We start from the raw sequence: 26,266 nt of genomic DNA, 5'->3' as shown, positions 1-26,266 counted from the left end.
TGCATAGTCATACCCTTCGGGAACAACAGGGTTACCCCTAGTTCCCATCTAGGTGGCAATCCTCTAAGCACAGCAGAGGTTATCAGGGACCTGGGCACCCGGGTTGACAGTAATATTTCGTTTGACACTCACGTTGCCAGAGTAGGCCTGGGGCAGTTCCTGCTATTAGGACAGTGGTCTGCAGCAAGCTATATAGTAGTAGTCAGTTTTAGCCATTGGTATTTGACCATGGCTAATCCATGTTGCTTCTTGTTGTGGTACCAACATGGGTGTGTGGTTAGCCATGCCATTTATTGCTAGTCACCCTCATTTTGTAGCTTTTTCCATGTTTTTGCACATGTACATCACTGTATGAGGTGTGACCTGGTAGTGTCAGGGTGCTGATGTGGGCTTTGACCCTGTTTTCTATTACAGCACTGATATCTACATTCTCTATACTGTGTGCGTTACACTGCACGCATTTATACTTCTGGCATTGGGTAGCATTACATCTAGGTTCCTATCCCTTGTGGTACCTATGAGGTAGGTTTGTGTTTTTTGTGGTTTATGATTGGTGAGGGTGGATGTTAGTCGGGTCCTCAGGTGTGCATATGGTACATGGTATTACATTACTTAACACATGGCATTCATGCCTCAGGTGGTGCTGCAGGGCTGCCTCTGTCGGATGCACTTACTACACTCCCTGTACATGTTTGGAAGCAGGTTGTGTCATGTTAGGCATCCCTGTTACTATATGAGTGAGTCAGAGCGGGTATCAGTCCCAGTGTTCCTACTGACCAAGTGTATGTGCTATGCGTTGCCTCTTTGCCAAGGCCAGGGCATACTGGGCACGCCTCCTTCTGCCTACTGGGACAAAGTCAGGTTGTTCCTCCTCCGAGTCACCCTCTGCCTGTGGTGGCTTTGGCAATGGTGGGGGGATGTTAGGCCCAGCCCTGTGCTGGTCCTGCTGCAGCTGTTTCCGCAGGATCATATTATGTAGCATAGCACATATCATGACCATTTGGGTACATGTAGTTGGTGTGTACTGCAAGGCTCCACCAGATGTGTCCAGACACCGGAACCGTGACTTGAGCAGCCCAAACACACACTCTATGACATTACGAGTTTGTGCGTGTGCCTCATTATGGCATTCCTGTTCAGGTGTGTGTGCATTTCTGATGGGTGTCATCAGCCACGGCTCAAGTGCATAACCTGCATCCCCCACTAGGTGTCCGTGTGGGAAGTCCCCACTGGCAAATGATTGGTACAGCTGCGTCAGATGCCAGATGTGGGAATCGTGGTAGCTCCCAGGGCAGCCAGCACACACATTCATTATTATGCCCTGGGCATCACACACAACCTGGCAGTTGATGGTAGGGTATCCCTTGCGGTTAATGTAGGCTCTACCCGCTCACCAGCTGGTGCTTTGATGCATACGTGCGTGCAGTCTATTGCACCCAGCACCTCAGGGTATCCCGCTATTTGCTGGAAGAGACGATATTGCTGGCCACAACCTCACGGTCATTAGGGACATATATATGATCACTGACATGTGCTGACATGGCATCCAGGAACTGGTGCAGTACCCTGGAGGCTGATGCCTGTGATATTCCCATCATATCACCAGTTGGTCTCTGGAAGGTACCTGTTGCTAGTATTCTTAGGCCAACACATACCTTGGTTTCCACTGGGATGGGTTCCCCTCTGTTGGTTCTGTGTGTGAGATGTGGCCTGCACAGCTCAACAATCTGCTGCAGAAGGTCTCTGTCCACTCTGTAGCTCTACTATCTCCAGCTCATGTAACCCATGGTAGGTGACCCTGGGCCTGTATACTCTTCTCCTTCTCCTCACTCTGGGTTGTCTGTCAGCATCTGCATTGTCACCACCCTCAGCAATTCGCCTATGCCTGATTATAACAGCTATGGCAGCCCCTAGCATTTCTGCTCTGAGTTCAGCTTTTTTCAGTTTTCAATTCTGATAGCTTACTTTCTTGCAGTATCTCTTGTGAGAAACACCCTGCACTGCTCTTTGCAGTGTTTTAAGTGCTGGGTTGGGCTTCTAGTCTGCCTGTGTAATTGCCTGCTTCCAATTGTTTCCACCAATTAACTCCAGCAGTATCCTCTGGCAGTTTCCGTGTATTTTGGTTGTTTCCTGTTTCCTCTCTGTTTCCTCAGGGGGAGCAATGTGCACACCAGCTTAAGCACGCTCACAGTCACTTAAACGCGCGCACACATACTTACACGGTGTTACACGCGCGCACACATCCTTACACGGTGTGAACTTGGCTGATTCATGTTAAAACGCACGCACACTGCCTTCCACACGTGCACACCCGCGCAAACCATTGTAAACGGTTTGCAACATGCTCCCACATGTTGAACCTGCCTTACACGCGCGCATGCACGTATATCAAGAAACTTTGAGTGTAGGAATAGCATATACCCTCAATTTCTTGACTTTCCTAGTGTTCTGTTGGGACACACCTCCCTCCCTGATGTCTGTCTGTCATCTGTCACCTTACATTACCCTCCAATCTGGTACATTTGTTTCTATCCTTCCCCCCCCCGTGATGTCACCTACCTCTTACTCTGTTCCTCCCCCTTCTCTAACTCTTACACTACTCAGAAAGCGCTCATTACCTATGTGGCAGTGTGATTCAGTATTGTAACCCTCATTTACATAGGATTGCCTAGTAATGCTTAGTTACATGTCTTACACGGAGCTTCCCCCCCTTGACAACCACTAAACGGAGGCCATATTGTTTTTGCTCTGCGAGTCCCTCCATTGACATTCCATGTGATACATAAATCCCACAACTGTGGGCTTATAAGCTTCGGTTTTCAGTTTTAGGTAGCGCACCCCGTTTGCGCGGGTGTGCGCTGCAGTTACACATCATAATCCCATGAAAAAAAAAAGTTATATAACATATTTTTGCAACACTTTTTCATGCCAATGGCCACATATTTGGCCATTGGCATGCTTAATGAAACATATGCACCCTTTATTTGGAGCTGACATAGCTCCGTTTTTGATTTTGCAGAAATGTACTCAGTTGTCAGCTGAGTACATTTCTGCAGCTAACACGTCCGTTACACGGACTGGTTTCAGCTTCGTGGATCGCTCAAATACCTCATTTGCATATCTTTGAGCTGCAAATGAGGTATTGAGCATTTCCACACCCAGTCCGTGTAAGAGACGTGTTAGCTGTCTCTTACACGGAGATTTGGGCTGTACCTGAATCGGGAGGCTTACACGGAGGCTTACACTACTCTTGAACTCCGTGTAAGCCTTCCTGAATCTGGCCCAGTGTATTTAAATATACATTTCACTTAAGCACTGCAAAGTGATGCTGTTTTCTTTATAGGTCATCCCTCAAGCAATTTATTGAATTACAATTCTTTTATGATCACTGATTCTGAAGTTGCTGTCATGAAATTTCACCTTTTAGGCAGGAATGGAACATTTCATTTATTCAGGTGATGAAATCAGATACTAATGTGACCATGTTCAGAATTAGGTACTCATATGGATAGCATTGTCACCTCACAGCAGGATTCTTGGTTGGGTACCTTCTGTGTGGAGTCTGCATGTCCTCCCTTTGTTTATGTGGGTTTCCTCTGGGTGCTCCAGTTTCCAGCCACATTCCAAAGATATGCAGTACGTGGATTAGACACTCTAAATTGGCCATAGGTGTGCGTATGTGTGCATGTATGTGGTGTGGAGGAATTACCATGACAGGGCTAGCTACCCAGCAGTGTAAAACTTGGCTCTAGATGATTGTTGCTACTGAAGTGACACCCCAACCACGTACAAAAATGGGAAAAGGGTTGTGGATGGAAAAAAAAAGATTAAGAGCTTGTAATTAATATGGCACATGCAATCTCATGAAGTCATTTTTCAGTTATTCAGCTTAAAATACACAATATCCATATTTCTTTACACCATGTAACAAAAGTGATAGATGCCACATTTCAAACATAGACCAACACTTTTTTACTCTAAATTGAATGGGGGTCTATTATTTGTATGAAGCCACTTTTCAAGCAAGATACTCATCTGCAATAACTATATTCATAAATGTGGTTCATAGGAATTTTGAATCTTAAAGTGAGTGCAGATATTAACATCACATAAAAGTATCCATTTAATTTGGTAAATTCAACATCACAGTTCTGACAGTTTTTAATGCTTTATCACATTATGTACTTTGGATTATAACACCTAAATAATGTACACAGATAGCTTTTGAAGTACAAATCAAAATATACCATTATTCCCCTTGCATTACATTTCATATTAGCAATACCATGCAAGAAATTAAATCAGAGTAGGTTAGAAAGGATTGGGATGAGAGATTGGATAAGCAATTCACAAAAAAAAAAAAAAAAAAACAATGGGAGGATATATGTTTGGCTCCCAAATATTTTCTAAAGAATTAGAATTTTTGCTTGTAGTGTTTGCATAGGCATTTTTACACCCAAAGCAGATTCAATGTATGTTTCCTCAGGTAGACTGCAAACAGTGGAGGTGTGATGAAGAAGAAACAGGTAATTGGGAACATATATCAGGGAGTGTAATGATTTGGCAGACTTTGAAAATTCTCTGCAGACTACTTTGTCAGAAATACTGGGTGAGCAAATTGGTGTAACTACGTTAATGTTTTTTTTTGACCTGTGATACATAATTACAATTGCCTAGATATAGTGAGGCCTTGCTGAGTTTTAATTCTGGTGGCTGCCAAAAAAGCAAACCAACCATATTAGAAGTAATGAATACACTAACTGAAATAAAAGAACTGGAAGTGTGATCTTTAGAAAAAAGTAGGATCAAATTAAGTACAAAAAATGGAAATTACGGGAACAATACATGCATAATAATGTTTTGGAGTAGGAATGAGATTTAATCTATGTCATAAGTGATACATCAATAAAGATGTTTCCCATAAAAAAAATATATATATATATATATATATATATATATATATATATGTTCCCAGTTAACTCTTTCTTCTCCATCACACCTCCAGAATTTGCCCTCTATCTGAGGAAAAATACTTTGAATTTTTGCTTTGAATTTTTGCTTGGGGTATAAAAATACCTATGCACACACTTCCAGGAAAAGATCCTAAACCTTCTCGACTTTGTTGCATACTTGGGAGCCATGCATGTGTCCTTCCATTGTTCTCTTGTAAATTGCTCATCCAATCTCTCTTCCCAATCTTTTCTAACCTCCTCTGATTGATTCTTACAATTATTCTGCAATATCTTATACACCCTGCTAATCATTCTTTTTTTTTAACAGCAGCTTCTGATCTAGTGTCAACTAAAACCTCTTATGAGAGCAGGTCTTTCACTTAGGATTCCTCTATCCCTTTCTCTTTGCCTGTACTCTGATATCAATCCCTGGTGTGGAAGGCAGTCTCTAGCCAGCAGTCCAAATGCCTTCTTGGTCTCATTCCATTCTATTACCTTTCCCTCTTTAATTATTTTCCCCCAGTACTTTGGTTCCTTTGCCAGTGTTCTCCTGTAAATTCTAGCCCCATTTGTCTATTTTCTGCACCCCTACTTGCAGTCATCCCTATCAACAAAATCTCATCTCTCTGTTCTCATGTTGGCTTAGTTCTTAGAATAATTTCTGGTACTTTGTAAATATAATATTCTATATGGTTGTTTTTCATACCTTTCAACTATCCGGATTTTTACTTCATATTTTTGAGTTGTTCCTCATACAATTTGTGTTTTTTTTGCAATTCACTTTGGATTGAAGTCACCAAATTAATGACGTACATTTGTATTTCAGACTGCATATCCTTCCAAAAATGCATGCTAATACAAATCCTGTTATTCAAGCAACTTTCTAAGTTTCTAAGAGCAATATTTAAAATCTGTCCGTATTTTTGTGCCTTTGTCTCGTCATTATTTTAGGCTTTTTCCAGTTTTCTTGTGCTAAAAAGTTGAGAGATTTGCTGTTATTATTCTCTCTAAGGATCTGCATCCAAAATTCCACTCTCGCCTTATTTCTTGGATTCCCCCGCTTAACAATCATCCATTTCCACTTTGAATTATAACCTTCTGCTTGTGTTATGTATATGAATCTTAACTGTGTAGCTCTAAAGCATTCCTTCAAATCAGGTAATACTAAACCACCTTGTTCTATTAGAAGGATCAGCTTATCCATCTGAAATCTTGTCCTTTTCCCCTCCCAGATAAATTCCTTCAACTCTCTATTAATTATTGTCCACAACCTCTCTTCTGGTTGATAAAAATGTGCCTGACTTATATACAAAATTAAAAGACTAAAACATTTTCACTGCTTGTATCTTACTATCTATATACATAAACAAGAGCTTCCATTTTTTTTATCTTTTTAGTCTCTTCCCACATATCCTTAGCTGCCACGGTAGAAGCCTTTTTTAATCCACACTCCTAAATACTTCATCTTATCATGTCCCCATAAGTATGGGTATTGCTGAACCAATTTATGCGAGGGGACATAATTTACAGCTATAGCCTTTGTTTTATCTTCATTAATTTCACATCCCAAAAAGACTTAAAATATCAAAAAATATTCTTCCCTTCTAATGTCAAAATTTCCACAGGATTACGATCTGTTCTTAAAGACTTTCCTGCAGATTGTATATTCATCACTGTGTTTATATCGTCCCCTCTTATCCTAATTGTTGAATCTCATCTACCTCTAACCTTTGTTACATAAATATTTCCATTTGTGCTCTTTTTTGCTTTCCACGTTTTTCTGCATTATACAAATTTTCATAAAATTTAAAAAAAAAATCATTATCACTGCTTGTATCTTACTATCCATATCCATAAACAAGAGCTCTCAGTATTTCAGTTTTTGTATTATCCTTTAGTCTCTTTCCATATATCCTTAGCTTCCATAAGAGATGCCTTTTTAATTCATACTCCTAAATACTTCATCATATTGTGCACCCATAAATATGGGTATTGCTGAACCAATTCATGTGTGGGAACATAATGTATGGTTATAGCCCTTGTTTTATCTTCATTAATTTTATATCCCGAAAAGACTTGAAAAATCACAAAATGTTCAATAATGAGATGTCCTTTTCTGGATTTATCAGTTACAAAATAATATCATCTGCAAATACAGCCACCTTTACTTGCTTACCATACCAATTATATCCTTGAATTTCTGAGTCCCTTATTTTCTTTGTCAATGATTCTAAATATAAAGTAAGCAAAGGGTAAAGAGGACACTCCTGCCTGGTTCCATGACTCTTGACTCATCCCTCACTTTCAAGAAGCACTCAGAAATAATCCAGAGTAAAACTATATAACAATTAAAATTCTGACATAAAATCTCTCACTTGCTGTCATACTCTGTCCAACAAAATGTAGTCAGAAATGTCAATTCCTATATTTGATAGACTTACTCAGACCAATGACTGGGGCCTGAATCATGGGCTGAAACGTAATGCTAAAAAATACATTATCCTCTTTCTTTTTTTTTTTTTTTTAATTTCTCCAAGTATTTTGGGTTTCTAATACCATGAGGGGAATGGACCCCATTCCTAAGTCAAAGTGTGATTAAAGTTCATGAAATTAGTATTGTTTCAATCTTTGATATTAGCCAGAAGTGCTCTTCGCAGCACATGCAATGCACCCAATACTGACTCCTCCTGCAGTTCATATAGAGTTACACATATCAGTAACATATCTAAATACGATTGTAGATTCTTTTTTATAAGTCCCGTTGCTCCTGCTACCACTAGAACTTTCTAGGTATCTTTCTTCCACATTGCTCTTGTTTCTGCCTGCAAATCCTGGTACTTTATGATTTTGTGTCTCTCTGTACACAAAACACTGTAGTCACTGGCTGTAGTGATTTCAATGATCAATGCTGATTTCAATGATCAATGCTGCTTTTGTCTTCTTTTTATGGACCACTATATCTGGTTTTCTCGTATCTATCTTTTGAACTGCTGGCAATGGATGATCACATGTGATGCAAACCATGATTTTCTATGATCCTTTGTGGCTCATGTTTCTAATGTTTTTCAGCTACTTCAGTATTATAATGTTTGCAAAATCCCCAGTGCAACAGTCTTGCTACATTATTATGCCTTTCAGTATACAGTCCTTCTGCTATTAGTATGTCACAACCAGCAACCAGGTGTGCAACTGTTTCCAATTCTGTTTTACAAAGCCTAAATTTGTCTGTTTCTCCCACATGTTCATTGGACTTTATAAACCAACATGTACGTAGTCCACTATCTTCAGCCAACAATATTAACCTTTCATCTTTTGGTTTGAATTCACCTCCCCATAACTATTCCTGTGTTCAGTCCTGATCAGCATGAGGTTGTTCCAGGAATTTTCTATACTTGCAACTATATTTATACATTTTCCACATTTTTTGCCTTCTCACCTGATCCTTCACCTTATATTATTTCTTTTGTTTTTGGCACATTCAGTTGCTGCCTGATTTTTATCTACTTCTGGTCTGATTTCCATTCCTGCTTGATACCAATATGCTTCTGCTAGACTAAGCAGGAAAGTCATCTTAGATTTACTCTCCTCATGTTTCAAAACTTTCACCGTGTTTGGGTCTTGTGAGGTTAGCCGATATGTATGCAGTACCATGATTGCAGGTCTATACATGTAATCAATTTCAAGGAGGTCCATACCTCCTTCGAAATGGGGGATATATAATCTTGGTATGCACCAATTTCTGTAAAGTATTTGATGAGCATGAAGCATCCTTCTTGTTTTCCTGTCTAATCTATCCAGCACATTTTGGGACCAGTCAGTCACTCCAAAACTGTAAATTAGGACATGAAGAGCAAATTGGTTTATAGCTTGAACTTTGTTCCTAGATGTCAACACTGTTTTTCAGGATTAATTTAAGTCTTCTAAAATATTCCTTACTGAGTTTTATTTGCATTCTCTCATTCAGTTACACCCCAAACTTCTTAATTTCTCTAGCATGTCGAAGGGACAGATGCTGGCGTCCTCTCCTGTCCAGTTGGTGAATCTGGGAATATTGAGGCAATGTTACAATTGCCTCATGTACACAGACAACCCTCTCCTCCTCCCACATGCGAGAGATGCAGCTATTTAGCCAGACTGGAGGCTGAGCTCTCTCAACTCAGGACTGGCAAGACCAGACAGGAGGAGAAGGCAACTACACACACCACAAAACCAGTCTCACATAAAGCTATCACAACAATGAATCAAACACATAAACACACAAAGACATACTCGAAGGCTCTGAGCAAAAATTTACCTAAACAGCAGAGGCCTCCAAAGCAGACACCCAAGCAACCGCCACCTCATGACACACCACAGGCAACACATAAAACACAAAATCAGTGTGCAAAGCAGTCACAGCCCTTAAGGTCAAATACAACACCAAACATACTTGTCATAGGTGACTCCATAGTCAGACACACTGACGTCCCGCTCACCAGGCTGAACAAGGAGAGGGTCACAGTAAGCTGCCTATCGGGCGCTAGAATCCGCCACATAACAAAAGCACTCGGGTCACTCCACAGCAAGTACAAATATGACACAGTCATTGTCCATGCTGGTGTGAACGACCTGAGACGTACCTCCCTGGAATACATGAAAAGAGACATAGAGGAGCTCTCTGATTATGTAGCCCAGGCAGGTATGACCCTGACCCTGAGCAGCATCCTTCCTTCACCAAGAATGATGCCACAACATAGAGACAAGATGATCAGCTTTAACAATTGGCTTAATTTCTGGTGTCATTCAAAGGGGATCCAATGTCTGTCTGCCTGGGATGACATGCTTGACAAGCCACGCTGCTTCGCAAGGGACAGCTTGCACCTGTCACCCCTGGGATTCCGGATATTGGCTAAGACTCTTGCCACCCCCATAGTGCCTTTTTTAGGCAAGGCTCAAATTCTAAACCTACCACCCTAGAAAACAAAAATGGGAAGAAACTACGGGTAATGCTGCTCAATGCCAGAAGTCTAAATCTCAAAATGCACGCACTCGAGGCCCTTCTCAGTATGGAGAACATCGATGTCTGTGCTGTGACTGAAACCTGGTTCAAGGCTCCTGAGAGCACCCCGGCACTATCAGGTTTTACCTCATATCATGCGTTCCGGCCCCAAAACCCGGACCACACCACAAAAGGAGGGGGGTGTATCCATATTCATCAAGGATACCCATACCTCCAGGTTGGTGGCAACGCAAGAAGCATCGGAAACCATCCAAGTGCAATTAACCATAGGCAAAACTGCTTTACAATTTGTAGCATGCTACAGGCCACCCTCTCAAACTCAGGAACCCCACACAGCCTTCCTGAAGACACTGGAGGGTATAAAAGTATCTCCAAACACCATTATATTGGGTGACTTCAACTACCCGAATATAGACTGGGAACATTACTCAAGCCCAAACTTTCTAGCCCAAAGGTTCCTGGAGTTCATAAATTCAAATGCCATGGAACAACTAGTCACCGTTCCCACAAGAGGAGAAAATATACTAGATCTCATCATCACAAACATGGGGACAAAATGCTCCACACCAGAAGTATATCCCTCATTGGTGAGATCAGATCATAAACTAATTTCACTGGATATCCACATCCCACCCCCACCCCAAACAAAAAAGACCACAGTGAAGAACTTCTCTAAAGCAAACTTCACACTACTCAAGACTGGTGTGGTATCCTTCAAGGCCCCCGAGCCAGTGGAAACCACAACCCAAGCTGCGGAAGCCCTTACAAATGCCTTCTACGAACACCTCCAGGACTGCATGGATCAGGAAATCCCTAATAAAACCAAGACTCTTTCCACCAAGGGCAAATGTCCAGTCTGGTGGACCCCAGCCATAAACAAACTTTACAATAAGAGGAGAAAGCTGTTACATGATAGAGCAAAATCCATAAAAGAGAAGACACCTTTGATCATTATTAGTAAAAAATACGAGCACTCATAAAATCATCCAAGGCCAACTTTGAGAGAAAAATTGCCATAGATTCAAAAGACAATCAAAAGGCCTTCTTCAGCTATGTTAGAAACCTGGGTGGAAGCTCCCAGATATGCTCAGAATTAGTCCAAAATGATACAAAAATCACTGAACCCACAGACATTGCCAACATACTGGCAGACAGGTTCAGTGCAAACTTCACCCCCCTCTCCCCGAAAGGAGAGATAACTATCCCAGCGGAGTGCAGCCTCCCAGACATCTCCAATGTGCAGGTGAAAGCTGCTCTCTCTAAAGCTAAAAACACAGCATCAATGGGACCGGATGGTGTCCCCGGCTGTGTGCTACACGAACTCAATGAGGAACTAAACCGCACGTAAGGCAGCTGTTTAATCTTAGCCTTACCACAGGATACATGCCCAAGGAGTGGCGTACGGCAACTGTGGTCCCACTCCACAAAGGCGGTGCCTCTACGGACCCTGGTAATTACTGCCCCATAAGCTTAACAAGCCTGGTCTGCAAAGCTATGGAGAGGATCATAATGGAACTCATAAACAAAGACATAGGGGACTTGCAGACATTGGACCCGACCCAGTTTGGCTTTGTCAAGGGCAGATCATGCCTTTTGAACTTGGTCGACTTCTTCGAAACAGTCACCAAGGCCATTGATGAGGGAAAGGCAGTCCATACAGCCTACCTTGACCTTGCAAAAGCTTTCGACACAATACCCCACTCGGGTATTATAGAGAAACTTACCAGCTTAAATGTAAACCCATATGTCACAAGATGGGTTGCAAACTGGCTAAAGGACAGAACCCACAGAGTTAGAGTAGCTGGCGCCATGTCAGACTCCAAGCCGGTTACAAGTGGTGTCCCACAGGGCTCAGTCCTTGGCCCCCAGTTGTTCGCTACTTCTCAGAAGTACAGGCTAACATAGGAGGACTATGGCTGACAAAATTTGCAGATGACTGCAAACTGGGAGCCATAGTGGAAAGTACATCGGACACAGATATCCTTCAGAGGGGTCTCACGGAAACTGATAGCTGGTGCCAGAGCCATGGCCTGAAGTTAAATGCCAAAAAATGTATAGTCATACCCTTCGGGAAAAACAAGGTAACCCCAAGCTACCATATAGGTGGCAATCCACTAAGCACAGAAGAGGTTATCAGGGACCTGGGGACCCAGGTTGACAATGGCCTTTCTTTTGACACTCACATTGCTAAAGTGGTTAGAAAAACCTTCTACATTGCCCACCTGATTATGAAGGGATTCACATCCAGATCAAGTGAGGTCATTGCTCCCCTGTACTCTTCACTTATCAGAACAATGATCGAGTACAATGCCCCATTCGGGATGTATCTCACCCGACACCTGCAGCAATTGGAGAGACCCCAAAAGTTCCTCACCAAAAGGATAAAGGGACTCCAAAATCTGTCATATGCTGCCAGAGTGAAGAAACTCCAGCTCTATTCAGTCACATACTGTCTGCTCAGAGGTGACCTGTGCCTGACATACAAGGCCATGTCCAACCAGGAATTAATGGACATGCTCCACCTCAAAAAATCCAAATCTACCAGATCCACTAGAGCAAGCGACTTAAACCTTAGCACGGATATAAATAGGACATGCTGGAGGGATAGATTTGTCACCCGGAGACTCCCTATGTTGTGGAATTAAATCCCGGTCCATGTGAGGCAGAGCACCTCGCTGGCTCTGTTCAAGAGAAATCTTGACCAGTGGATGGGAGATCATAGGTTTACCCCAGGAATCATCTCTGTGTCACTGCCGGACAGAGGCACAACAAACTAATGGGCACAGTATTTTTTAACATAAGGGGTGGCGTAAGCCACAAAAACTCCGGGCTAGGCTTATAAATGCCTTAGGGCAGATAGCCTAGTATAAACCTATGAACCTATTTGTTCATGCTCTATTTCTTTCAATGACTTAATATGTCTATCCATCTCTATTAAATCAAGAAACTCTTCTTTTAGATCATTTTCTTCTAAACTGAGGGCACATACTTTGTTCTCAATTTCCTGCGGGCATTCTATAGAAAGTTTCAGAGCATCTTCCTGTACCACTTTCTCTTCAGTTTCGCCCTGTGTCATCCATTGCTCTTTCATATGGGAACTCACTGGCCTATCACTTCACAACACTGACTGTCAGAGTTGCCATAGTTTCCTGTTCTTTCCCTTAATGTACAGCTCCAACTGAACATTTATACTGGTTTCTTGTAGGAGGCTCCAAAGTATCCTCATATGTCAACTGATTAGATGCTTCCTGCTCCACTTGTTTCTCCTTAATTTGGTCACCCATTGCTCTATCTTGTTGTGTTGTTATCGGAGTTAAATATTATACACTAAATCCTTCACTTTGCAGGTAATCCATAACCTCGGTTTCTATTTCTTTAACTTCTCCATTACTAATCCTCTTTTCGAGTTTTCCTCTTTGTTTTCTTATTTTTTGTATTATAAAATTTTTAATATCCGGGTATCTTTGGTGCTGCTCTTTTTCCATTGATTAGTTTTGCTTTCTCCTTTGCATAAATATTGCACCATATTAATATCAAAATTCTTTGCCATGTCCATATTTCTTCTTCAGATGTCTCCCGCTCCCCTCTTTTGTAATTTCTTCAAATATTTTGGGTTTCTAATACCATGAGGGAAATGGACACCATTCCTAAGTCAAAGTACGACTGAAGTTCATGAAACTAGTATTGTTTCAATCTTTGATGTCAGCCAAAAGTACTCTTCTCAGCACCCGTAATGTGCCCAGTAATGACTCTTTCTGCAATTCATATGGGGTTACATGTATTGGTAACATATCTAGATATGATTGTAGATTCTTTTTTATAAGACCCATTGCTCCAACTACTATTGGAACTGCCTGGTTATCTTTCTTCCACATCACTTTCATTTCTGCCTGCAAATCTTGATATTTTATAACTTTGTGTCTCTCTGTATGCAAGACATTGTAGTCATTGGGTGCAGCAATTTTAATTATCAATGCTACTTTTGACTTTTCATGGACTACTACATCTGGTTTTCTCACATCTGTCTTTTGAACTGTTGGTAATGGGTGATACCATGTGATGTAGACCATCATTTTCTATGATGTTTTGTGGCTCATGTTTCCAGTGTTTTTCAGTCACTTCAGTACCATAATGTTTGCACAATCCCCAGTGGAACAGTCTTGCCACATTATTATGCCTTTCAGTATACAATCCTTCTGCCATTAGTATGTCATAATCAGCAACAAGGTGTGCAACTGTTTCCAATTTTGTTTTACAAAATGTACATTTGTCTGTTTCAACCACATTTAATGGCCTTTGTAAACCAATGTGTATGTAGCCCACTATCTTGGACCACCAATATTAACCTTTCTTCTTTTGGTTTGAATTCACCTCTCCTTAAACATTCTTGCATTTGATCCTGATCAACACGAGGTTCTTGCAGAAGTTTTCTATATTGCAAGTATATTTATGCATTCCCACATTTCTTGCCTTCTCGTCTGATCCTTCACCTTACATTCTTTGTTTTATTTTTTGGCACATTCAGTTGCTGTTTGATTTTTATCTACTTCTGATCTGATTTCCATTTCTGCTCGACACTAATATGCTTCTGATAGACTAAGCAGGGAAGTCATTTTAGATTTATCCTCCTCATGTTTCAAAACTTTCACTATATTTGGGTCTTGTAAGATCAGCAGATATGAGTGCAGTCTTATGATTGCAGATCTATACATGTAATCAATTTTAAGGAGGCCCATACCTCCTTCAGAACGGGGAATATATAATCTTGGTATGCACTGATTTTTATAAATCATTTGGTTAGCATGAAGCATCTTTCTTGTTTTCCTGTCTAATCTATCCAACACATTTTGGGGCCAGTCAATCACTCCAAAACTGCAGGTTAGGACAGGAAGAGCAAATTGGTTTATAGCCTGAATTTTGTTTGTAGATTTCAACACTGTTTTCTGGATTAATTTTACTCTTCTAAAATATTTCTTACTAAGTTTTATTCGCATTTGTTCATGTTTTATTGTTGATCCTTCAACGATTCCCAAATATTTATACTCTCCCTCAAGTTTTTTTATATCACATTCTTGTCCCAAACTGGTTTTCTTGGAGTTGCAGTTATCATTTATATATTTATTTATTTTACATTTGTTGACCGGGCTAGTCTGGCTGGATATATGTCCATTTTCAGCAGAGGCCCGAGGAGAAAAGATCCACTATGTACTAGTACAAGCATAACATAACAAGGTACATCAAAAAAAAGCACAATAGGATACAGTATTATAGGCATGTAAGAAAGCTAAAATAGCTTAGTAATAGTATAGAAGCAAATACAATAGAATATAGTCAAAACAGTGAGGATTCCTAGTTCTATAATCTTAACCATGCAATCATGCTAATGTTGAAGGAGAGAAAATAGTGACTCATCCCTAAGTCTAATAGTCATATATACAGTATTTACAATAATGATAACACTTTTAGTGCTAGGGTACTATTTTTAAGAAACAGAGTAGTTCCATATATAGCAGGATATAGGTTTAAATAGAAAGGATATATGACTGGTTGTAGTAATATGTCAAGTAGAAAGAGCAGAAGGTGTTAATGAAAATTAAAAAGGAAGTGAAATTCAAGGAGAGCTACAGAGGGCTAGCACTAGTGATAGTGACAAGTAGAGGAGTAGAGTAAAGAGCTGTAAGGAGAGTAAGATGCTGAGGTCAGTCAGGATTAGAGCAAGGACAAAGCCAGTGAGATTTGAAATAGTTCCTTAGTCGTTTCTTGAAAAGTTGTGCTGATCCTAGAGTGGTCAGTTCTATGGGAAGTTTATTCCAGTGTGAGCCAACAACATTTGTGAACAAGGAGTCACCAGCTTTATTGTGAGATTTGAGAGTCGCAACTAGTAGTTTGTGAGCTGATCTAAGTGAACTAAGATTCTTGTAAGGGGCAATAAGGTTATTAAGTATGGGTGTATTGGTAGGGTAATGGAGTATTTTAAAGGTAATAACTAGCTGATGTAGGAGAATAAGATTTTGTAGCTCTAGCCAACCGTGCGTTTTGAGATTAACACAATGATGGGTTCGAAAAGGGGAGCCTGAGGCAAACCTGGCAATGCTATGGTAGGCTGTGGCAAGTTTTTGAAGGTTAGATTTTGACAGGTTTATAGGAGATGGAGAGGAGTACAATAACATAGAGATGAGATGTGTTTAGGCAAGGGACACCCTGGTGGTAGGAGTAAGAAAGGGCTTGAGTCTATAGAGGGCACCTATCTTTTTATTAACTGTTTTGATGGTTAGGTCAATGTGGTAATCAAAGTTAAGTTGATTATCAATTGTAAAGCCTAGAAGTTTAGTAGAAGAATCAGGTGATATGATAGTGCCATTGTCAGATACAATAGAAAAGGAAAGAGGGATAGACTTAGGGGTTGGGGAGAAGAGTAATAGTTTGGTTTTTTTGGGGTTGAGGAGGAGACAGATATTTTGGAACCATTTTTCAGCTGCTGAAAAGATTTTTTGGGTTGAAGAATGAAGTACAGCTGGAGATGCAGCAGAACAGATGATAGTTGAATCATCTGCATACTGAATACAAGTGGATGTTGGGAGTGAAGTAGACAGGTTGTTTATAAATATGGAGAAGAGGAGGGGGCCTAAGATGGATCCTTGAGGGACACTGATAGTGATTGGGAGCAGAGAGGATAGATGGCTGTCCCAAAGGACAGCTTGTTTCCTATCTTTCAAATATGAGTTGAACCAGTGAAGAGTTGCTTCTGCACATTTATTATGACCAAATGACATTCTTGGATCATCTGAAAAAGTTTTGACTACTTGCAGTTGTGCTTTCAGTTCCTCATCTGATGAGCTATACAGCTTTACGTAATCGACACAGAGATGATGTGAGGTCTTACACTTTGTTGTTTTCTAGGAGCCAAATTATAGCCATGACCTAATTTGTTAAATCGACAGCTTAAAGGGTCAAGGGCAAGAAAGAATAGCAGTGGTGACAGGGAGTTACCCTGGAATATCCCCCTTTGAATTTTTATCCCTGGAATAATAATTTGTCCTTTATCATGGCTTAATTGCAAAGTTGTCTGCCACTATTTCATGGTGGGATACTATCAAATGCTTTTTTGTAATCAGTCCATGCCATACTTCGATTTTTCTCCTTTTTACAGTTCTCCATTATGACTTTATTTAGCAACAGATGATCCTTTGTTCCATACGACTTTCTTTTATTGCCATGATTTAATTTTCTTCTAAATGACTATAAACTCTGTCTGCATCAATTCCAGTATATAGTTTATACATCACTGGAAGACAAGTTATTGGTCTATAATTTTTAGGATAACTTGCAGGATCACTCTTAGGTAGGAACATTGCTTTTCCTGTTGTTAAACAGATTGGTGTCTGCCTGGGGTGTGCTTATAAATAGTTCTTACTCATGGCTAAATCTTTGTGCAAAGATGTTAATACTTTTAGCCAGAAGTTAGGTACCACATCTGGACCTGAGGTTTTCCAGTTGGAGGCTTTTCTTAACTTTATCTCAATCTCTCTAGCTGTTACCTCATCCCATTTCATATCCTGTATCTTTGAACTTCTTATTCTTTCTTTTACTTCTTCTAATCATTTAGCGTCCTTGCTATGTTCCATAGGATCTTCATAGATTTTCTCCAAAATGTATATATTTCTTCTTTTTTGGGTGATCTTTCAATTCCTTTTGCCTTGTTTCCCAATTCTCTATAGAACTTTTTGGGGTCTTCAATAAACTGCTTATTTTGTACTTTTCCTTTATAGTTATCTGTGTATCTTCTAATTTTTCTGCCTGTGCTGAGATTTTTAATTTATTATTTGTAATAGTGCAATATCCTGATCCATTATAATGCTGCAAATTGCTTTTATCATGTCTATCTTTCTGAGTATCGTTCTCCTGCTTCCCTCCCCTGCAGCAAAGGAGATGTTCCTGTAGATTACCACAAACTCTTAGAGCAAGAAATTTATTTATTTATTTATTTTACATTTGTTAATTGGGGGTGTCTGACTGAGCCAAAAAGGCCCTTTTTCAGCAGAGGCCTGGGGAGAAAAGCTCCACATAGAAAAATTACAGATACATTTAGATATTTAGACATGATCGGTATACACACAAATTACAATAGACATGTTTTTACAGTGGTATGCAGCACATCAACAGTTATAGTGGAGAGAACAAACAAGAAAATATTAATTTAAAAATAAAGGTAACTAATACATTTGTGGTGTACAGCTGAAATTTGGAACAAAGGTAGAATACATACATAAAAAACTATGAACCACAAAAAGTGTCACAGTCTAGAATGAATAAACCAACAATCCAAAATATTTTGGGGACTCTAGCACGTGAAGTAGGGAGTTTGTGGCATTTCTTTTTTCTGAAGAAGTTTGAGGGTTATTTGGATGAAAACGCGTGTATTGACTATTGTTGTGGCGTTAAAATAAATCAATCAATTACCAGCAGCTAGTTATGAGCCTCTCGTGTCCAGTATTTTGGATTGTTAGAATATATACATAGAACACAGGTACAGTACATACATTGTACATTTGCCAGTGTTTGTGAATAAGAGTGAAAACTATTATCAAGTGCTCGAGGTTTAGTACATGTACCTTATTCACTTTCACTAGCCTGGGGAGCAGTCATGGTACTGCCAACTTTGCTTGAGATGTTGCCTAATGAGGTTTTTAAATGAGGCTTTGGACGGTGTGTTTTGTATGCTAGTGGGGAGAGAGTTCCATTTTTTAGCCACTGAACTACTATATAGTGTGTCTCCAAAGCTATTGTAGTTGTTGGTGACTTCTAGTAGTAGTTTGCTTGATGATCTAAAAGGCCTTTTGGCCGAGTGATGTTGTACTAGGTTTTTTGAGGGCAGGACACTTATTGGGGAGGTAATAGATAGAATGACAGAGGCAGAGCTGATTGTAGGTTAGGAGGTTGGACAGTTCAAGCCAGTGGAGCTGTCTCAAAGCAGTTCAGTGATGAGTTCTATATGAGCAATTTGCAGCAAAGCAGGCAATTCTGTTATAGCAGGCTTCCATTTTGCTTAGTTCAGTTTTGTTGAGATTAGTCAGAATGGGAGATGCATAGAGTAGGGTGGATAGAAGTTGGGAGCGAGCAATGGCTGATCTTGTGTAGTTGGTAGGCAAAGCCATAAAAAATGTGTGTGGGGGGGAGACAAAGGCCTAAAAATAGGAACAGTTTTTAAATATTGCTCTTAAAAACTTAGAAAGTTGATAGAATTTGCATTAGCTTTAATTTTGTGATGAGTAGGAAGCTTGAAACTCAAATGTCTGTCATTATTTTCTGTATTCAATACTGGATAATTAGCCAGTGATCTGCCAGAAAACCAATATTTTATGAAGAAAAGACAAAAAATATAAAGCAAAAATCTGGACAGTTGAGATGTATGATTACCACATTAATGACAACACCCCAAACACTCAGAGAGAGATTTGAGCACACAGGTTGACAGCAACCTGTCCTTTAACCACCATGTCTCCTCAGTGGTAAGAAAGGCATTCTACAGTGCCCTCCTCGTAAGTAAGGGCATTGCTTCCAGAACAAAAGAGGTTATTAACCCCCCTGTACTCTTCTCTCATCAGGCTAATAATATTGTACAATGCCCTTTTTGGGATGTATCTCACCAGGCACCTGCAGCAACTGAAGAGACAGGCAGAGGTTTCTTACAAAGAAAATTCAGGGCATGTCTTATGTTGATAGACTGAAGTAACTGTCTCTATACTCTGTGTCATATGGACATCTCAGAGGTGACTCGTGCCTTGCATATAAGGCAGTCATGGATCCTGTCCTAATGGAAATGCTGTACATTCATAATTCAAATGGCACACGATGCACTTGTTCTAGGGATCTAAACCTAGTATGCGACATCAACAGGACTTACTGGGGAGACAGATATGTCTCACATAGATTACCACTTCTCTGGAACAAGCTCCCAATTCAAGTCAAACAGAGCCCCTCGACCCTATTTAAATATAATTTGGATGATTAGATGGGTAACCGCAAATTCACCCCAGGAGTTTCAATCATGTCTCGCTTGGACAGGGGAGGTGCTGCAGGTAGTGAATTAGTCTGAATGTAGGGAACAAGCAGGGAACAAAGGGTTTAACTTGGCTAGGCTTGTAAAGGCCCTCAGGCCATTACCCTAGTACCCTCCTATGACCTACCTATGTTAACCCTGCACTCTGGCTCTAACATTAATCACTGTCAACAAAATCTGCAGATTCATCAAGCAGGGAGATAAATTAGGCATATCTCTGTCAGCTGCTTGTTTCTTTGACAGTGACTGACATATTGTGCAGCATTCCTACAGAGCTTGCAGTTGTATTAAATTCTAAATCTTGGGCATTGTCCACCCTTAAAAGCTAAGCTTCTTATTAAACAACATAACTACATATTCAGAGTCATCCCAGAAAGCATAGTAACCTCTATTAGGCCTATATTCAAAACTTCCACAAGTGAAAATGCTTTTTCAAAGCTAGGTCCAGTAGTATAGAACTTGCCAGAAAATATTCAAAATCAGGAGAGTCTCAATCAATTTAAATATGAATTAAAGCAACACATCTTAAAAGAATCTTCAGATGCTTGCTTTAAAGACAATAGCTCCACATGGCGCTGCACTTTTAATGTTGCATTTTGACAGTATTGAAGGTTTGCAGGCTTTACCTGCACTATATAACATCCGACTAATTTGTGTTTTGCAATTCTGTACATGTATTTTACATTGTAAAATGTGTTTATTTTTATCCATGTCTGAGTATTTTAGTTCTGTCTTCTACTCTACTACATAATATGCACCTTGAAATTACTATATTGTTTTTACCTGTTTGTAAACTGTCAGCCAGTTGGCCAGGTTGTGGCTGAAAAGGGTCTGTTGACCAGTCCACCTACCCAGTTAAAGTTTATAAATAAAAATAAATAAATGTCCAACTTATAGCAGCTAATTATTTACTTTATTTTCATTATTTCTCCAGTAGGGTCTAAGGATGAGTGAAAAACCCATCAGTGAAACTGAAGACTCCAGAAATCATAGCAGATTACTGCCTACCAGCCACAATGAAAACTCTTTGAGCCAAGCATTACCACACTCTAGTAGCTATGCCTTTGGTGCAGTATCTGGGTTCTTATCTACTATTGTGACATTTCCTATATACAAGACAATATTTCGTCAGCAGATCCATACTTCCAAAATACGTGAAGCAGTAAATCAACTTCGTCTGGAGGGTTTTGTCAAGTTCTACAGGGGATTACTGCCTCCACTTCTTTCCAAAACTGTCCAGGGAACTGTTTTATTTGGCATTCATGATAGTGTATTTAACTGGATGTCTTCAGGAATACCAGAGCGACATCTGGTGAGAAATCGTTGCATAGCAGGCTTTATTTCAGGATGTGTTGAGGCTGTACTTCTTGTTCCTTTTGAGCGAGTGCAAAACATCCTTCAGGACAGCAGGAAAGATACCAGATTCCCTAATATTCAGAGCATCTGTAGGGAATTTAATTCCTACAGTCTAGAAGAAAGAATAAGATCTGGGTATTATCGTGGCTTTTTCCCTATCTTACTCAGAAATGGGATGGGTAGTGCTTTGTACTTCACCTTCAAGGATCCAATCCAAGGTACCCTTTCTCAGTGGGGCTTGCCTTCTGGTTTCCCTGCTTTTGTGTCTGGAAGTATGAATGGTGTTCTGGTCTGTCTCATTCTTTACCCTCTGAGTGTCCTCATTGCCAATATGCAGTCACAAGTTGGAAGGGAAATGAAAGGTGTTCGTGACAGCATTTCATTCACTTGGGAGTCCCGAGAAAAGAAAGTGACTTTACTTTACAGGGGTGGATCTCTGATAATTCTCAGGTCCTGCCTTACATGGGGTCTTACCACCGTCATCTACGAGCTGTTAAAGGGCAACAAAAATGTTGACAGCATTAAATGTAAAGCTTGACAATTTTTATATGCAATTAACAGACTTTTTTTTGTTAACAGAGACTCATTTTACAGCATAAAAGGCACACTTGGGTATCCTTCTCTGCGTAAAATTAGACCTCTTTTCCTAAAGACATATTTATTTCACAGATGACAAAAAAATGATACAATGATGCTAGATGAGTCACTCTGTTGCTATGGTATCAGATCTTTATGTCTCCGAACTTCAACCTCAAATTAAAATACTGAATGCATGCACCCTGTTAGTAACAGATCAACCCACATATTGCATTTTTTTGTGTGTGTGTGTGTGTGTGTATAGACTGTGTTTCCTGCCATTTACCTCTTGTTATTAATCATAGTTTTTTTTGGGGGGGGGGTTGTAGTAGTTTTATGATTCCTGGGGCTCAGTATTTCAGCAAAGCTGGTGGTCTTTCTTGTTTCTACAATGCCCCTTTTTTTCATGTGACAGTGATTAAACCAAACTTATGTTCAGCTATTGTTCTTTTAGCAAGCCCCCCTCCATGCAACATCTATACTTCTGATACAGGAAAACTGAGTTAATTAAAACGATGTAGATCACTTTCCAAGGATGATTACAATTAAGAAGACTCAGACCAACAACAGCTCTCCCTGCAGTCAGCTGTTGCATTGGGAAGGACACCAGTTGCTAGCCAGAAATCATAACATCATCAGCTCTTAGAAGGCTCAGGAAACAGAAAAAGTGTTCATGTCATTGCTTTCCTCCTTGAAAGGGAGTAAGCTTCACCAGAAGCCATAGCTCTCAAGCAAATCGGGGACATATTTCAATAGACTCAGGAAAAAATCCAGAAATAATTAGGGGCAATCAGGGACTTTTTTTAATATTAATGCTATTAACTTAAGATGTTCACAAAATAAGAGAAAGTGAATTAATATACATTTTCTGAAGTAAAAGAGGTCTATAACTCTAATTAATGTCATTATTTATTCAGTATAATTCACCACCTTCTCTTCATAGGTCACCAGTTTTAGGAGGGAGTGAGAGGGAGAGAGCTAAAATTTGAGTCAAAATCAGGGACAGTTGAAAAGTATGAGCTGATGTTTTCTTCATCCTTCTACCTGTAACCATTGTGTCCAGAGCAAATCCACGGAGGAAATGATCGCCCTGGGCTTGCATGGAAATTCAGAAGCTGGACAGAAAACTGGAGGGTGAAAGAGGCTCAAAGGGCAAATTGGCAGGGACTACAAAAAGAGCTCTGGCTGAAGACACCATACTAATTAAAAAAATAAGTGTTCACAGTCTAACAAAAAATAAAACGTATCTACATAGTTTAAAGTATAAAAAATCCATATTATTCTAATTCAGTATTTTAGAGTTTAGTGTGTATGTATGTATCATCTTGCTAGAAGGAATGATGTGTTTTAAGTTCTGAAAATATCCAAAGGCTGGAGTATAAACATAGTTTCTCCCAGTTAAAGAGTTTCATTTATTTCCCCATTGGCTCCATTTACTCACTTTGTAACACTCTTCTTTAGCCTATTGAAGATATTTTTCTGTTGTACAAGCCATTTCTTTAACTTCCCAAAGGCTGAAACAAAAAAAAAATGGAAAGCAGAATGTAAAATGAAGTATTTGTGCTGAATTTCATTCGGTATTACCTCTCCCTACACACACACAAAGACTCTCCAACACAGAAACCCCTTCTTTACCAACACCTTTTTTTTTTTTTTACTTTACTGCTCATTTCCACCTCTGGTCCAAATGCTCCGCTCAGATGATTTTTTAACTAAACCCCTTTATTTCTGACACAGGAACTACAAATTACCATGCTATATTCATATATATGTATTTTCAACGTACTAGATGTTAGTCTATAAGGACAAACAACAACTCAGTCTTCAGCATGTTTCCAAGTCCACTCCATCACCAGTCTGACTTAAAGGTCCACCTTGTACACTATTTGCTATTTCTGGGAGGGATGTGCTTTATCTTTTGGTAGTTTCAGATCTGACACATCCACCAATTCCACATGCACACATAATTTGGAGGCCTCAGCCAAAGACTGAGCATAAAATTCCTTAGCCTGAAGAGAAAAAAATGAAGATTGGTAGAAGTATGCATAGAAAATGTAAGCTCTGCAGTTTAAGTAAGCAAAGGAACAGTTCAGACTCTGCCTTAATTTATATTCCAGCCAAGCAGTCATTGTCGATCATTACATGACCAATGAAGAGGATTTTTTTCCTTTGGATCAAGTCTAGTGCAAAATCCAGTCATTCAGTTTTTGTCCCTAAAGACAGGAATTCCACTGCAGCAGAAAGAAGTGCACTAGCTGCTTTCTGATTTAGGGACCAGGGTATAGTGAACCCTCTTAGTCAATATGGTAGAAGGGAAATACAGGTCAAGCACCTAAGGGAACTGTTACAGCAAAATGTTAACATACTCCTGCCTTTCACTCCTTCTTGTAGGCCACATATCTGTAGAATTTTTTGTCAGCCGTGATTTTCTAGGTCATCCATTTTTTTTCCCAACAGAACATTATTTTGTTTAAATGAAAATACCACACAGTGTCCTGTTTTTGTTACGTGTCCATCCATTTTGAACATCTATAACTTCAAGGTCACAGTTTTCTTTGCAGATTCAGATCATGCCACCTTCAAGTCTCTGAACTATTGCCCATTAAATTTCCTGTAGGCATAACTGGCATTTATCTCACATACTGTAACAGTGGTCATAGTTAATAAATCAACAGAACTTCACTTTTCCAGCTCAGAATGAACTCTTTAGGCCACTTTCCAATGTAGATATTTTGATTTTGCCACTATAAATATACAATAGTGGCCAGAAGAGAACTTTTAAATATTTATGTCCTCCCTGCGGTTGGGTGGGCGTTTGAAAGACATGCATAAATGGGCGTGCCTTCATTGAAGGTTGAACGTCGAGCTGGCACCTCGGCGTTTGTCAAAATCTACTGCCAATCATTAGCGGACCGGAGTTCCGCTGTAGTGACCCCTAACCAGGAAAATCCAAAAGACAACACATTTATATTCTTCTAGAAAGCTTAGGAATAAGTAGGTTGAAGCTATTTTTTCATCTTGAAATAAAGCTACATGATATATCAATTTATTGTTTTTCAGAGACAAGATACTGTTAATATTTGCATTTTAAAACTAAAGTGGTCTGCTATGCAAAATCTGGGTGCTGCTGAGTAAAAGCATGGCCAAAGGCATTAAAACAAGCCAAATCACTGTTAGGAATAAGCATAAATGATGCTTCCTAATGGTTATTTCACTAAGAAATACTGCCAAGCTCCCTAGCCAGTATCTTTAGTTTAGTGCTCAGTGTGAACTCAAAATAGATTATATTAATTAGGGGGATGTGGGACACATACCATATCCAAACATAATTTGATGCCCTCCTACACAAGATAACATATGAACAGCAACTCTTGACTAGAAGCTATTTGGTATTGCAGCATTTAGTAAATTATTTAATGCTGTAACTTACATGACTAGTCGATTCCATAGGTGAGAGATACTTGATTGTATTAACTTACATATACAAGTGAACTGCAAACGCATTGAATGAATTTGCACCCCATTTTTGTCCATTTCTTAACTTATGGTGTGTGTGTGTTATGACTTTGTAACTGTAACTAGATCTTACTATACTATAAAGTAAAAATGAAAAAGAACACTAGGCAAAAAGTAATGATCAACAGATGTGAAGGAAAGCATAGTAAAACGGTTTAATCAACACTCACCTCTGACCTATCTCCTTTTATCCCGCTCAGTCCATTAAGTAGCCATAGATACGTCCACACTTAAGTAGTAATCAGCTGTAGGGATATAAGTTATGTAGAACTTGTCCATGAATTCTCAAGTTATAACAAAGGCTATTCCCTCAGCAATGATTGTTGCTGTTATACCTTGGTCCAACTTTTTTAAGTAATTTTATTGATTTACTGTGTCTGCTGCATGCATGTATGTGAACAGATACTTTCTAAACATAGTCTCTCTATTTTTTCATTAAGTTAGTTATTTTACTTCAGCTTGGAATTAGTTGAATATACTTCTTTTATCTTTTGGGTATATTCTTTTGTTCCGCAGTCATGAGCAGTGAGCTTCCCAATCTCCATTAGATACTCAGCACTGCTCATTGTGCTCCATTGAGTGCATGCAACTCCTCTTGCCCCCCCTGGAGAGATGAAAAGGACATGCCTTTTCATGCCCCCCCCCCCGACTGGTTCCTCCACTGCTAGGGTCACTAGTCAAAATCCAGTTATGTGTCATATTTTGGAATCCATCCCTTCTGCCACAGAGCAAGGGTATCTTTTGAGTACAGTTTTACATAGCTTCTTTTAACATTTTTATTTATTTTTAGGTTAGTTGTGTAACTGG

The 26,266-nt window shown here is 39.7% G+C and overlaps 2 protein-coding genes across 2 annotated transcripts in view; both read left to right on the top strand.

Moving 5' to 3' along the window:
* Nucleotides 1-22,160, top strand: part of SLC25A53 (solute carrier family 25 member 53) — a 65,644-nt gene extending 43,484 nt beyond the window's left edge. The window contains exon 2 of the mRNA XM_044053961.1: nt 20,946-22,160. Within this exon, the coding sequence (XP_043909896.1) occupies nt 20,958-21,905 (948 nt within the window). The 5' untranslated portion in view covers nt 20,946-20,957 and the 3' untranslated portion in view covers nt 21,906-22,160. The remainder of the gene's footprint in view (nt 1-20,945) is intronic.
* UBE2A (ubiquitin conjugating enzyme E2 A) overlaps nt 1-26,266 on the top strand; it is an 861,000-nt gene that overhangs the window by 291,173 nt on the left and 543,561 nt on the right. The gene's annotated exons all lie outside the window — the stretch shown is intronic.

The sequence above is a fragment of the Protopterus annectens genome, chromosome 13.part0, assembly GCF_019279795.1.
Source record: "Protopterus annectens isolate FY-2018-M chromosome 13.part0, PAN1.0, whole genome shotgun sequence".
Classification (NCBI taxonomy): Eukaryota; Metazoa; Chordata; order Ceratodontiformes; family Protopteridae; genus Protopterus; species Protopterus annectens.
The sequence above is the reverse complement of the archived record's forward strand: the minus strand, read 5'-3'. Positions and strand labels throughout refer to the sequence as shown.